The 15,307-nt window shown below is 50.5% G+C and overlaps 1 protein-coding gene across 1 annotated transcript in view; it reads left to right on the forward strand.

Moving 5' to 3' along the window:
• The window catches only part of Ccdc12 (coiled-coil domain containing 12), a 51,477-nt gene that overhangs the window by 22,379 nt on the left and 13,791 nt on the right, over nucleotides 1–15,307 (forward strand). The window contains exon 2 of the mRNA XM_032910772.1: nucleotides 11,511–11,578. Within this exon, the coding sequence (XP_032766663.1) occupies nucleotides 11,511–11,578 (68 nt within the window). The remainder of the gene's footprint in view (nucleotides 1–11,510; nucleotides 11,579–15,307) is intronic.

Below are 15,307 nucleotides of genomic sequence, written 5' to 3' on the forward strand. Positions count from 1 at the left end.
GGTTGCCCACCACAAGGAGATCATTGGATACACCAAATGATGCTATGTAAATCTTGCCCCCAAGTTATCCTGGATTCTTGGGCTGGGCAGAAGAGAGAGGGTGGAGCAGAGGTTCCCAGGCTTGGAGTCTCAGGCAGGGACCATGAGGAGAGGAAGGAGGAGGTGATCATGGGCTAGGTGGATCTTGAACGCATGGCCACAACAGCTGGCCCGATGAATAGGTGTGGCCCAGGCGGAACATGGCAAGTGATATCTTGGGACTCACCACAGGCAAGTAGACACAATAGCATAGAGGACTGATGATCAGTCCCTGGCTGTCTACCATGAAGTCCCGGAAGAGGTCCCAGGCACCTTCCTGTAGTGACCATTTTAATCCAGTTGTGGGAAGTGGGGCTGCTTCAAATTGTCCACTGCAGCAGACTGTGATTTGCCAAGTGCTCTAGCAGGGGCATGATTTTGCCAGCAGTTTCTGGGATTGTGTGATGGTGGAAATTCTGGGGACTTTTTGGAGGGTATATAAATGCTAGCTAGCCCTGAGAGGTAAGGTGGGTCGCTGGTTGTTGGTCTCGGTTTGTTAAGTAGTCCTGCATGAAGAAGAGACAAGAAATTAGATATCCTGATGATGAAGATTGAACCAGCCCCAAGGAACTTGACACCTCTAATCATCAGGAAGTAGTCTAACAGTAACGTCACCCCCTTCCTTTCTGTCCTTTTTTCTCTTCTGTCTGGTGTTGAAATGGTTGGGAAAAGGGTGGCGAAGGGTGGAAGAAAGAACCCAAGAAGTAGCCAAAGACCAGACACGCCTTCCACAGGAAGCTGGCCCACACTTTAGAAGCCTTCACCCTGCAGCCTCCTGGGGCTCTGTGATCGCTCACTAGCACCTCGGCCACGCGTGGGTGAGGAGTCTCGGCGGTTAAGGAGTTCTGCTTTGCAGCTGAGGCAACTCTTCCCCTCCAAGACAAGAGGGAAGTGAGGCCAGGTGGGAAGGTGGGGGAAATGACCTCACTGTTAGCATCAGTTAGCATCTTAGCTGAAAATGCTCAGTGAATAATAATGGAGGTGTTTGTGCTAATTTAGGGGACCAAGCCTGCGGTGTGTCTGATGTGTCTGCTGCTGTGTATAGTCAGATTACAAAGGGAAGCTGGTGTGTGCAGACCTCAACCAACCCTGTCTGTGCCCCTGCAGTGCCTGGGTTGGGGCTGCTGTTGAACTTGTGAAAGGTCCTAAGACACTGCCTAGGCTTTTGAGGTCTGTTCCCCAGTCAGGGTCGGAACAGTTTAGGGTTCGCATGGCCAAGACAGTGAGTCCTTTGCGTCTGGATTTGCTGGTTGCTTTTGTTTGTTGGTAAATTTTTGGCCACAGAAGTAGAATGGAAAGATGTTACACACAGTTGTGCTGGGCAGCTCCACCCCGTTGAGTCTTTAGCTATGTAAGTGTGGCGTTGCCATGGTAGCAACCTTGGCACTGTAGTTAGTGTGGGACTCAGCTGTGCCCTCACATTCTCCAGTCTGTTTTACTGAGCAGCTGGCCCTCTGGACTGTGCCCAGCAGGCTGAACTATGTCACAGTCCCAATTATGTATGCCTTGTGATGAGCACTGATCTGAATACCTCTGCCTGGATTGTTCTGGTTACTTTAATTTTCTGAACTGGAGTTTCTGGCCCAGAAATGGTTGGGTTTGGGGCTTTTGGTAGTTGGCTCATATCTCTCTAGAATGGTGTCAGAAGCCCTGTCAACCCTATGGTGTGTCGTAAGAGTGCTTTAGTCTAATAGAGAGGCCAGGCATGGTCAGTATCTGTGAGTTCAAGGTTGTCATGGTCTATATCGAGAGTTCCAGGTCAGTCAGGGATATATACTGTGAGAGACAGACAGACAGACACACACACAGAGAGAAAGAGAGACAGACAGGCAGACAGACAGACAGACACTAGCTGTGTGTTGTGTCAGGACAAGAATTGGGCCAGAGAAAGGAGTAGGCATTCAGAGGAGAGCAGCTTGAAGGCCTCCTCCCCTTCCCCTTGGGGTTCTGGCAACCCCAGGCCATGTGACTCTGGATGAGTTACTTAATTACCCTGTGCCTCTGATTTGCTCATCCACCAAAACAGGAAGGAATGCTGACCTTATAAAATGTTTGCAGTGGTTAATTGGGTAAAAATGATTATGTTCAGTAATGTCAGTGTTATTCACTTTAGGTTGCCTATAGGAAAGCAGGACAGAAGTGAATGCTTGCATCCAGCTCTCGGAAGCGCTCACCTCCTAGTCATTGGGGCCCTAGTGCGATGCTTTCTTGTTTTGTTGAACCTACTTTCGTTTTCTTTCCCCTTCTCTCCAAAAGTGGGCAAGATTGAGCTGGGCTGGGCTCAGTTACTAGAGCCTGTTGTGGTTCCATGATGCAGCTGACTGTCAGCTCTCTTGAGTTTTATTGAACCAAAGTGTTGGGTGGGTGGCAGAGAGGGAACAGCCGACTCCCTAGGAAGAATACCACAAGAGTCAGGTGTGAGCCTGGCCTATCACTGTTGGGCAGCAGGCTTTGGACCTTGCCAGGATGCCACTGAGCCTTCCTACAGTAGACATCATGGAGTAGAGGGCTTGCATTGGACAGTGGACTTGGTTCCCTTACTGAAGAACCACCAGGGCCACCTGTCCCAAAAAGGGTCCTGCAGTTTGCTTACAACTCCAACTTGGGTGAGGATTGATATCAGGATTTGCCTGCTCCCTGCCCAGTCCAAGCCAGTGCTGTAGGCTTTCTGTATGCCTCAGGGGTTCCTGCAGGGAGAAGCCAGGTGGGAGTGTGGAGCCTCTCAGTTCTGGGCTGCCTCTGTGAAATGGTCTAGTCTGGCTCTGCAAAGGAAAGGGGACTGTGGTTTCTGCTATGCCCTCTGCCTAACCTTCCAGTTGGTTACTTCCTGCTGCTGCTGCCGGTGAGGGTGAAGCCCTGGGCACTAGAAGGGCCATGTTGTACTAGTTGTTCCCTGTTCCCTCCCTCTGCCCCCTGCCCCTCCCATTCATTCTGTAACAGGCAGGACAGGGAGGTGTACTTTGGAGACTCTCCCCAGCCACCTAGAGAGCCACTGCCTCTTGTTCACTTCCAACCCTGCCCTCTGAGAATCCAAAGGAGTTCTGGACTTTTTCTCCAGAAAGCTGTACCTTCTAAAATCTGACGTGTGTGTGTGTGTGTGTGTGTGTGTGTGTGTGTGTGTGTGTGTGTGTGTGTGGTTGTTGGCTCTGGAGTCTAACAAGGTACCCAGGGTAAGGATTTCCTGTCATACTTGAATTCTCAGCGTGTGCTAGTGCTTTGTCTCCTTGGCTTCCAGCTTGTGATACTTGCAATCCCCAGCACCGGGGATCTGGCCAGTATCTGTGGACTTCTGAAGGAATGGTGCGGGAGGAGTTACCTGCCGCCTCCCTTGTAATTGTGGCAGTACGCCCAGTTGCACTTCTGGAAAGAACAAGAGCTGACTTGGCCTGAGGCCAGCTCCCTATGTTCCCCCACCACACATAAGACATCAGTGATCCCAGGGTTAAGGCCGTGTGACGCCGTAGGAGCTGCGTGAACCCAGCATGCTGCAGCCATGGTCTCAGTGGACAGTGGGGCTAGTCCTGCCTTTCTTCTGCAACCAGGGGCCATCTTTCCTATTGCTGAGGACATTTTAGCCAGCATGGATCCCTCACAGCCTCTGCACACACATCAGGCTCTAGTCTGCTTGAAAGCTGCCACACCCTTTCTCTTTGTCCCCAGAGCACTGCCACCTCCTTTGTCTCAGCCTAGCTGCCTCCTCCCAGTGTCTCTGCAGCCAGTCCTGCCTGACTTCAGACCTAGTTCCAGCTCTTATCCTGAGCCTTATCTCTGGCTCTCTTGCTGCTCTGCCAGCTGCCAGAAAGGCACTTTGTGCTCTCCTTCTCTGTCCACAAGCCTCTACAGGCTAGCTGTGCCCACAGGGGAGCTATGGCTCCTGCTGTGAACCCTCTGGCTGGTGTTCCCCAACCTGCCGTGTCACACTCTCGTTCTGAGTGAGGGATCAGAAGACCCATGTCCATGCCTGGTGCCCATATGGAGGCCAGAGGAAGGTGTCTGATCCCCTAGAAGTGGAGTTTTGGATAGTTTTGAACTACACTGTGGGTGCTCAGACTTGAACTGAAGTCCTCTTGAAGAACAGCCAGCGCTCTTCACTGCTGAGCCATCTCCATTTTCTCATGCCCTTGATGAAGCAAGCATTAGGATATACAGCGCCTTCCTGTTCAGAGCTTTGCTGAGGGCATCACAGAAGATCCATGGGAATGAAAGCCCCTGTGCCCACGGTCCTCTCCTCCTTGCCCTTCTGGGAGCTACCTGCCCACCCACGCTGCAGGTTTTTCCTTTTCCCTCATCCTTTCCGTCTTGTAATAGTTTGATGATGTCACCATGACTGTCCTTGTTTTCAGAGATGAGGAAACCAAGGCCAGACTTGCCCAAGGCCACACAGTCAGTGCAGCCTGATTTCCCACTGGGTTGTAAGCTAGAGCACACATGCTCTGTGAGTAGCAGGTGTCAGGCCTAAGGGTATAGACTAGTAAGACAGGTGCCTTCCCAGAATGCACCGCCTGCTGTCAGAGTGGACCCGCAGGCAGGAGCTCCCTGCAGCAGCTAGGATTTGCATTTGGAGACCCAGAAAGGGAAGCAAAACAAAACAGTTCAGTTCAGTGGGATCAGTCTGCCTAGAGAAGTCAGAGCAGTCTGTGGTGGTCACCCTGCTGTCTCCCCCAGTCTCTGGGCAGTAAAGAGCCTGCAGGTTTTGGTCCTGAGCATGGTGCTGTTCAGTCCAGACCTTATCATTCCATCTTCAGGGTGAGTCAGGCACCAGTGGCTGCCCTACCCTTCTAAATGCTCTTGTAACACAGCTCCCAGGGGCCACCGCACCCAACAGGAAGTACCTCCACCCCATCATGAGGTGGCCCTGGTTCTAAGGACAGGCTACAGGGTGCTGTTGTGGGACCTGCCAGGTTTGCCCCAGCATTGCCAGCTTCTTCCTGCCCCGCCTTGGGCACTGCACGGCCATCTGTCACTCTTCCTTACTGCCTTGAGTTAGAACCATAGCGACTCTTGCTGTCCTCTTAGGAGACTATAGTGTGCGGGATGAGGGTGTGGGGTGTGGTGGGGTTGGGGGGGTTGCATGGGAAGGAGGAGGATTTTGAGACCTCGTTTTCGAATGTCTTTAAGTTTGTTTATTTGGGGGTGGGGGTTGGTATGAGCATGCTACCGTGTGTGTGGAGATCAGAGGAACTTGCAGGAACTTGTTCTTTTCTTCCACCACACATTAAACTCGGGACATCAGGCTTGACCGTAAGCACCGTTACCCTCTAAGCCATTTTCCTGGCCAAGGCCTTGTTTTTCTGGATTGATCCACAGAGGGCCAGCTCCTATGGAAGTGTGTCTGTCTGCACTGGGAAGTGGTCTGTACTGTGAGCTCTTGCTGGGTCTCCAGCTGCCTCAGGAATAGGTTGAAGGTGACAAGATAGCCCTTCAGCAGCTGGCCTGCCTCTCCAGTAAGCATCCCTGTATCCCTTAACTCCCTCCTGGAAGTAAGAGCCCCAGTCTTCAAAAAGCTGAGTTTGTGGAATATCTCAGGATGAGAGATGACCTTGTTCCTTGGCTACTCAATTTAGATCCTTCATCTTTGGGGCACTTGGCCCTGGGTACAGTTCCTTTAACCTTAACCATCCTTCAAACCCATACGCACAAGTAGCAGCAGGTTGAGGCAAGTCCTGGCTGGGCGCAGAGAGGTGTCCTCTTCCCACAGTGCTGTCAGCATAGGCAGCACTAGAGGAAGACCCTGTCACCCCTTCCTGAACTCCTTAGGCCATAGCAGGGACCCAGCAGTCACCTCTCCCAGGAATGTTCCCTAACCACTTTGTATCCTGCCCCAGGAGATGTCAAGAATTGAGTTGAAGGGCTGCCTCCCTCCCTCATCTTGCCAGTTCCCCAGATGTACAAAACCCAGCAAAGCCTTCTCACCAGGTCTGTTCCTTTGAGTATTCTGGGGATCCTCGAAGTGTTGCCCTTTCTCCTTCATCCATGAGCGCAAGACAGACCGAGCAAACAGAAGGAACTGGGGTGCAGAGATGCACTCTGCCTTAATAACCTGGGGGGAGGGACAGCAGAGAAAATGTGTGGTTTCCCTCTCCTCTCCTCTCTCCTGTGTGTCTGGTTGAGGATTGAGCCCCAGGGAGTGGCTCTGCATTCAGACAGCCATGTGGACAGGACACCAGTGCTCAGCCAGCGAAGGTGCCTTCCAGGAGAGGAGTGGAGGAGCAAGGCTACTGTTAAAGCCACTGTCAAGAATGAGGAGCTCAGGTAGAGGCTCCCCAGAGCTCAGTAAAGCTGACAAAGAGAAAGGAAACCAGAGCAGGATGGCGAAGGTCTCTGATTCCAGCAATTACACTTGAGCTACAACATCCCATGACCCTGCCATCCCCCTCCCCACTCCACACCCCTGAGACACATAGGGATGGGTAAATATAGTTACTAACATCTGTGACGTCACTATGCATCTCACAGATGCTGAAGGAGACGGGATATTATAGGCTATTTTATGCCAACAAATTAAGTAATTTAGATGAAATGTATGGTTGGTTTTGTTTTCTTGACTCATGGAGAAATAATCAGTGCGAAGAGGGGCCGTTCAGTAAATTGTTTGCCTTACAAGCACAAGGACCTTAGTTCAATTCAGCACCCGGGTAACAAGCCAGACCTGGGGCAGCAACATGGCTCTGTGGGGAAGTCAGTTGTGCCACCAGCCTAAGTATTTACTTGAATTCGATCCCTGGGACCCAGATGGTTAAAGGAAAGAAGAGAGTCCCAAAAGGTTTCTTCCACATATGTGTGCAGCCAATAAATAAATGTGATTAGTACTGATAAATGAAACTAAGAAGCCAGGCATGCTCTTGTGTGCTTATAATCGCAGTGCCGAGGAAGCAGAGGCAGCTGAGCTCACTGGCTGGCTAGCCTAGCATACTTGGCAGCAAGTCCCAGGCGGCTGAGGGGTGTGTTTCAATAAAACAGATGGCAAGGCTGCCAAGGTGACTCAGCAGTCAGGAGCGCTCGCTGTTCTTTCAGAGGACCCAGGTTTGATTCCTAGCACACACGGCGTGGCGTACAGCCATCTGCAACCCTCTTTCCTGGAGATCTGAAGTCCTCTTCTGACTCTGCAGGTTCATGTACACACATGGTACACATAATACACTTGGGCACATACATATACATATTAAATACATAATACATAATCATACATACATACATAAGCAGAACAAAAGCCTTCAAAGGTGGATGACTCCTGAGAAATGACACCCAAGGTTGGCCTCTAGCTTTCACATAACATACAAATTCATGTGCACTCACGCATACATAGCAGATACACAAAGAAGCCATTTTTAAAATTGAACATTCTTAATATACCTTTATACACTAATTTGACACATGTTAAGGAATGATGGTAGGAAAATATTTAAAATGTGGGGTTCTTTGATAATTAAGTTTTTCTAAGAGCAGAAACATTTAATAAAAACACTTCAGGGACTGGAGAGATGACTCAGAGCACTGGCTACTCTTCCAGAGGTCCTGAGTACAATTCCCAGCAACCACATGGTGGCTCACAACCTTCTGTAATGGGATCTGGTGCCCTCTTCTGGTGTGTCTGAGGACAACTACAGTGTACTTATATATAATAAATCTTAAAAAAACAAAACAAAAAAACCACGGCACTTAAGTTCATAACCTGGGTAGTCTTGAATCCAAGACTGAGTGCTTCCGACACCATCGGCACTTGTGAAATGCATGAACAGGCAAAGTGTACAGGCTGTGTGTTCAGAACCAAGGCAGCTGAAGTCCTTCATGCAGCACAGAGGAGTGCTGCCAGGAACACTTTGAATTCATAAGGCATTTAATTTTGAATTACCTCTTAGTCATTGTATGTTTTCCTAACTGTTTTCATGATTCAGTTATGTGACCCAGAGTGAGTCCTGATCCACACTTTAAGACACTGGATTCTAGAGGAGAGAGTTCTCTGGCTAGTGAAGGTGGAAGAGAATGGTTGGGGACTTGCTTGTAAGGGACGGAGGGATCAAGAAGGGAGAATAGAGCTGGCTCAGTAGTTAAGAGTATTTGCTGCTCTTTCAAATGGTCAGGGTTTGATTCCCAGCACCACATGTCTGCTTGCAACTGTCTGAAACTCCAGTTCTAGGGGATCCAGTGTTCTTTGCTGGCTTCCAGTGTTCTTTGCTGGCTTCCATAGGCATCGGGCACCATGATGCACAGATGCACATGGAGGGGCGCACACACACACATGCGCGCGAGCACACACACACACACACACACACACACACACACACTCACACACTCGGGGGTGGCAGGGGTAGAAAGCTGGCTCAGCAGGTTAAGAGCACTTTCTTGCAGAGGACACTGGTTCAATTCCTAAAACCCACAAGGCTGCTCACAAACACCTGTAGCTCCAGTTCCAGAGAGATGGGACGGGCACTAGACATACATGTTGCACAGATACACATAAAATAAATAAATCTGAAAGAAAAAAACAGAATGGAAAATGGGGGGTTAGAGGAAGGGAAAGGGAGAAACTTGGGAAGGACATGGAGACAAGAGTAAGGACACCGAGCGTGATTCAGGGGTCTCCTAGGATGTTGGATATGAGACCCCTGGGTTGCCTGCCTTGTTGGGCATCCACTGGTACTGGATCTACGTGTGTAGCCACATCTGAATTATGTGGGGAGACAGGAAATAGGGCTGAGTCACTGTTAACAGACAGTACTCCTCTCTCAATAGGCTGCTTCTAACCTTGGCAAGAACTCCAGGGCAGGCCTGGAGGACCATGATCCAGATCTGCTCTCGTCATTTATGGTTTTGTGACTTTGGGCATCTTTCCTCTTTTTTCCTTTCTCTGATAGCCATTTCTGAATTATTCCCCCACCACCACCACCACCACCACACCCACACACATTGGACTGAGAACCTCAGGTGGGCACTCCTGTGATTAGTTCCTCTAGTTCCAAGGTCCTAAGTTCATGAGTTCAGGCTCTCAGGCTGGGGTGACCTATGCTGGAGTTGGGGTGAGGTGGAGAATTCTCAGCATCCCTGAAAGGGGAGTTGACCGGGGTGGGGCAGCAGTGCCCGTGACCTAAGCCGGTGTTGGCCCAAAGCAATTGTCATCTCAGGCATGCTTGCTGCTCCTCCTGAGAGGCACCCTGTTCACCTGAGTGCCCTACGCACTGTTCACCTGCTCCTGCCACCCGCAGTCCTCCGGCCCCTGCCGTGGTCAGGGCTCTACTCAGCTTCCCAAATGGGGGTAACTGGCTGTCTGTAGACCATGCTGTACCTGCCAGCCAGATGGCTAAGAGGTTTGAAAATGTCACTTGGATCCTTCAGTGTTTTGTCCCTTGTTAATGAGTAACTTGGCCCTTGCCAGAGCACTTGAGTGTTTCTGGGGCTCTTAGAGATGGCAGTGGCAGTCTGGCTCTGGCTGAGTTTAACCTTGCCTTTGGTTAGGAAGGGGCATAGTGTAGGCCAAGTACTCCTCCTGGTGGATCCTTCTTACACAGACCCTGCCCTCTTCTGTCAGCTGCACAGAGCCCTTCAGAAAGAAGCTTCCCGGAGGGGTGGAGTTCAGTACCCTGCTCTACCACATCTAAGCCAGGGAGCAATTTACCAGCCCCTTCCCTTGAGGCAAGCACTTCTGGGATTTGCTGTTGATAGGGGATAGTAAAATATCTGCATGCTTTTAATCCAAACACTCAGGTGACGGAGGCAGGTGGAATTCAGTGAGTTTGAGAGCAGCCTAATCTATATAGTTGGCTCCAGGCCAGCCAAGCCTACATAATGAGACCTTGTCTCATAAACAAAAGAGAGAAACTTGGTAGCGTTGTGACCAAGCCTTTAGTCGGGGAGGAGCCCATGTCAGCTCTGCCTCTTGAGGGCCCCTTTCCACCCTGTGAGCCTTTCGAATGCTGACTTGCTTCTCAAGCCTGAACCTCTGTCTACTCTTTGGACCACACGTTACCTTTGCTCAGGTTATCCCTGGGAATGCCTTTCCCAATCCTGTCTGCATGTCCCAGGGAACCCAGGTTTCTCCCTCCTCGTCCCAGGAAACCCATGTGGTTTCCTTTCATCCCTGCTGTCTCATGAGACGAGCTGCCCTGGGCTGGGCCTGGGGGTCTTGATCTGTTCTGTTACGAAAGACTTTCAGGCCCCACAGGTCATGTGGCCAAGAAAGGGCAGTGTCTGTCATTGCCCTGGTAGATGTCACCCCAGAGAGAGGAAGCTGTCGGTGTTGTGCAGGACCGTCCAGGAGAGGAAGTACAGGCCGCTACTTAGGATCCAGTGTCAGTGTCAGCCATCACAACAGGTTGCAAGTAGAAGCTTTTAGGTTTCTTCTCAGAACTCCACTCCAGCAAGAGTTCATTGCCAATAACAAAGCTTGACATCTCCTAGAGGGCTAGCCCTGGCATGTAAGCTCCAATCCTAGCCTTGGTTCAGGCCCTGGGCTTATGGCATGGCTACATACAGTTGGTCCTGCCCATCCTTAAGTTATGGTCCTCAAGGCACTTGGACCACAAGCACACTGTATCGGGACTGAAATAAACATGTCTTAGATAAACTGGGGTGGGGGAGGCAGATTTTGAGTGGGTCAAGGTGCTTGTCACCAAGCCTGTCACCTCAGTTCAGTCCCTGGAGCCTGCATGGTAGAGCTCCTGAAATTTGTCCTAAACTGTTCAGACTCTTGGAAGTTCTCCTCTGACCTCTGTGTACACTATGGCATACTTGTACATGTGCACGCATGCACACAGACACACACATAAGAAAAAGTTTAAGAACCAGATTTAGAAGAAAATTTCCCATAGACTGTTAAATGGGTTCTTTTGCCTCCGTCTCCCTTAGTACGCCACAGACCTGGGTAGTGAGTCTAGTTCCAGGCCTGGTCCTGAATTAGGTTTCTTCCAAAGGGATCCAAATAGGCTTTTCTGGAGAAATCTCTAGGCTGGAAAGAGTGCTAAGAGGCCTAGTTGTTGGTGACCATCTTTCCCCCCATTCCCTAGAGCCCAACACTCGGTTCCACCCAGATCCATGAAAGTGGCTAGTAGCCATCCAGCCCTGACCAACTCCATTCTTGCTGTCTAAGATCTTCTAGCTCTTCCTGCTTGCTTTGTGCCCGGGACTGGACTGGGATCATGGAAGGGTTTGTTATTATTGTTGCTGTTGTTCGATTTAATTTTGAGACAAGGTCTCACTGTGTAGACTGTTGTGGAACTCACCGTGTAGACAAAAATGGCCTAAAACTCACAGAGATGTGCTTGCCTCTGCCTCCTGAGTGTGGGAGGGTTGGAGAGTTTTAGGGAAGAGAGCAGGAAAGATTCTGCATGGCACCCAGCAGATCCCTGGCCCTGATTGTCCTGTCTTTGTTGGCTTCCCAGAGCTACAGCAGAGTTTATCTGAGCAGTGGTTTTCTTTCTTTCTTTCTTTCTTTACAGGACAGGGAAGATGGGGAACCACAGACCAAGCAGCTCAGAGAAGAGGAAGAGGAAGTTGGGAAGCACAGGTAGAGCCTGGGGGAGGGGCACTCTTGCTGTGACACACTGCCCTGCTCTCCCCACTGACTCCTTCCCAGTGCTGTTCAGGGCCGTGTTCAGACCTTCCTTGCTTACTGCCTGGCTCAGGGGTTCTCAACCTTCCTCATGTTGAAATTATTTTCATTGCTGTTTCATAACTGTCGTTTTGCTGCTGTTACAAATCTTAGTGTAATATCTGTGTTTTCCCATGGTCTTAGGCGACCTCTGTGACCACCCCAAGAGGTTGAGACTTACAGGTCGGGAACCATTGGTCTACCCGTTAGTTTGGTTCACATTCTAACTGTGTATTACATCTTTCAGTCTTGCTGTCCACCTTTTGTGTGTTTTACATCCCTGCAGAAGCAGGTCCCACTTCATCTGAGTACAAAGCTCTAATCATCTGCTCACACCTGCCTTCTCAGCCTTCATTCATTCATTCATTCATTCATTCTTCACCTATTGGATGGCTTCCCTCATGCATAGGCACTGCTGTTGGCAGTCTGTGGAGAGAGTAGACCGCCCCGCCCACAGGCAGAGCTCCCAATAGGAGCAGCCTTTCCTTAATCAGCCATTCTCTTTAATGTATGTGAGTACACTATAGCTATCCTCAGACACACCAGAAGAGGGCATCAGATCCTATTAAAGATGGTTGTGAACCACCATGTGGTTGCTGGGAATTGAACTTGGGACCTCTGGAAGAGCAGTCAGTGCTCTTAATTACTCTCCAGCCCCAGTTCCTCTCATTCTTAGTCACTACGTAGATGCCAGAACTTTTCCCTCTGGCTTGTTCATGGGTTCTCAGTTCACAGGTTCTAGCTGGAGCCTTGAGTCTCATTTCTGGGCTGTCTCTGATACACTAGATGGTCTCTTCTCATCTTCTTCCTCGCTGAGAAAGAAGGGTCACTGTGAGCAATCGGTGGGTCAGTAGGAGACTCAGCTGTTGGACAGCCATGTGGCTGAATCTCAGAGATGGTGCTGCAGCAAAGAGAAACTTCAGGATTGAAACTCGACTTTAGAAATGACGCCTGCGTGTTTCCCAGTCCTTACCAAGCTCTCATGTATCTGCTGTGCGCTGTGCAGGACACTGCCACAAACACCTGGGAGACAGTGGTAGGTGGTGGCATTCCCTACAGGGACACAGGCTGTTTACCAGAGGAGTCATGATTAGCTGCTAGGAAGAAAGTATGAGCGCACAGGGAGAGGTGGCTGCAGTTAACGCTGGTGAAGAGGCAAAGAGAAGGTCCACAGTGGCTTCCCCAGTCTGTACTACGTGTTTTATTTTTAGACAAAGACCAAAAGAAAGGGGCAAATGCATCTCGCTATACAGCAAAATGTGGCTTTTTCTTGACTCGGGTTAGGTGAGGACATAAGTCATGACCTCCTCCTATCTAACTGAGAAAGAAGGAGTATACTTAGTTCAGGCTCCTGTCAGTAAAATGTCCACCTTGTGGATCCATGTCAAAGCTCTGCTCACTCACTAGGTTTGTAGAGGTCATGTGTGACAGAGCGCTGACCCCGTGTCCTTCCATCAGAGCAGCTGAGGACCAAGCATGGTGGACATTGGGTTAGGTCTGCAGCACTCACTGTGCTCCCTTCTCTGTCTCTCCTCTTGAGCAGTGAGGATCGACCGAGCAGCTTGTCTGGCTCGGGAAGGGGGCCCAGCTAGCAAGGAACCGCACCTGCCTGACAGCTCCCAGAGAAAAGCAGGCTCTTCTGACTTGAATGCCTTCAGAGCACAGAGCCAGGAAGGCAAGTCTTGGCAACAGTTAACACGAGGCCAGACCCTTGGGCTGGACACAGTGGCGTTCGGGGATTGAGCTCTCTGGGAAGAGCAGGACGCATGAAGCAGAGGGAAGATACTCCATGCAGAAAGGGCTCCATCAAGACCCCTGCGCGTTCCAGCAGATCCAGACAGACCCTGAGGCCCAGGTCCCCTTGGGGAGAGAGGGTGACTCACAGCTCCACTGGAGGGCTGGCCTCTGAGGCTAGTCACTAGTGAGCATATTGACTTGGTGGGCCTCTTGGAGGTGAAAACGGTTTGCTTTCACTTCAGTGAGCCACAGGGGAAGCGTGGGAAACAGCAGAGAACAGCATGTGCTGGCCCAGAGGTCTGAACCTGCAGTAGGAAAGGGTGGGTAGGCTGGGAGGACAGACAGCGCCTCAGCTCCTAGGACCTCTACTCATGAGCCCCCAACCCCTGTTTTACAGTGTCAGTGGGGGTCCATCCTGGGAATGATTCTGAGGGACTTGGAGGATCAGTGTCTGAGAAGCTGTGCCTGGCACCTCCTGACCCAGACTCACAGGGAGGAAAAGGCGCCTCTTTTTCTCCTTTCCTTCCCCATTTCTCCTTTGCCTGGACCTGGAGACTCTTCCCTAGCCATTACATCACACTGCCACTCAGCTCTGAACGCTCTCCACCAGATGACCCCAGGGACCTGCCGTCTGTGAGCACCTGTGTGCTGACGGAGAACAAGATCCACCTGCCCCAGTGCCCTGTAGGTCACTTGGCATTGCTTGCAGAGGCCAGGTTACCTTGACACTTCACAGACATTGACTGACAGCCATTTCAGTTGGTTTGTATAGTTAGCTCATCATACCCTTAAAACAAACAAACAAACAAACAAACAAACAATAGGCCCTGAAAGATAGAGTGGAGTTGAGGTCTGAAAGCCAGGGCCTACAAACTATTAGCTCTTTGCCCCTAGGGTAAGTCATGTTGCCTCATTGAGCTTTTGTATCTTCAGCTGACCAGTTAATCAGAAATGAAAGGACACTTGCTTCCCCTGATGGAGAACTTATATTTCCCAGCCGTGCTGGGCTCTGAGCAGCAGGAAGACACTGGGAGGCCCTCCCCCCAAGATGGTTACTTACAGACAGAGCTGGAGCTTGAACCTGCCTAACTAGCTCTCAGAGAACACACACACTAACTTTACAGCTAGGACAGTAGCTGGGGAAACAGCAAGGTGGGTGCATGGGAGTTGAAAAGAGCACATGTGACCAAGAGGAGCCGGTGCAGAGCGTGCTCACAGAGCGTGCTCACGCAGCAGATTAGATAGTGCTGGAAAGAAGCCGAGTGGCCTCATTTCACAGATTGAGCTGTCCCACCAGAAACATTGCAAAGCCAGGGTATGCAGCTGAGGAGCAATGGGGCCAGCACCCTAGGGTCCTGCCCCTGCCTCCCCAGCCAAGCTGGTTCTCATGGCTTGCCCAGGGCAGCCATTCCGTTGTCCATAAGACTTTTTCCAGAATTACTTTGGCTGTTCTAATCCTTTGTTTCCTTATAAACTTTACAGTCATGCTGAATGTAGTGGCTCACCCGGCATCCCAGCACTAGCAAGGCTGAGGCAGGAGGATTGTCGTGAGTTTGAGAGCATCCTGAGCTGTCCATTTGAGACTGTCTCCAAACTCTCCTCTGCCTTACTCTCTCTAACAACCAGCTTGTTGCTATCTACTGAAGAGAGAGAAAACCTCCTGGCATTTTGATTAGAACTTCATTGCATCTATGTATAAGAAATAGTTTTCTTTCTCTCCTAGGATAACTCTTGTCCACTTCCCCACAGACAAACCTGTGGTAGGAAGGGGGGAGCCCTAATGGTGTCAGACTTGTGTTTGTTGGGAGGAAAGACACCTCTGGTCACCAGAGGTCCGCTGTCTTTGCTTCCCAAAGGCAAGTCCTCTCAGCTAAGTGCCCAGAGGCTCTCTCTGCCTTGTAGAGGGTC

This window comes from Rattus rattus, chromosome 8 (assembly GCF_011064425.1).
Source record: "Rattus rattus isolate New Zealand chromosome 8, Rrattus_CSIRO_v1, whole genome shotgun sequence".
NCBI lineage: Eukaryota > Metazoa > Chordata > Mammalia > Rodentia > Muridae > Rattus > Rattus rattus.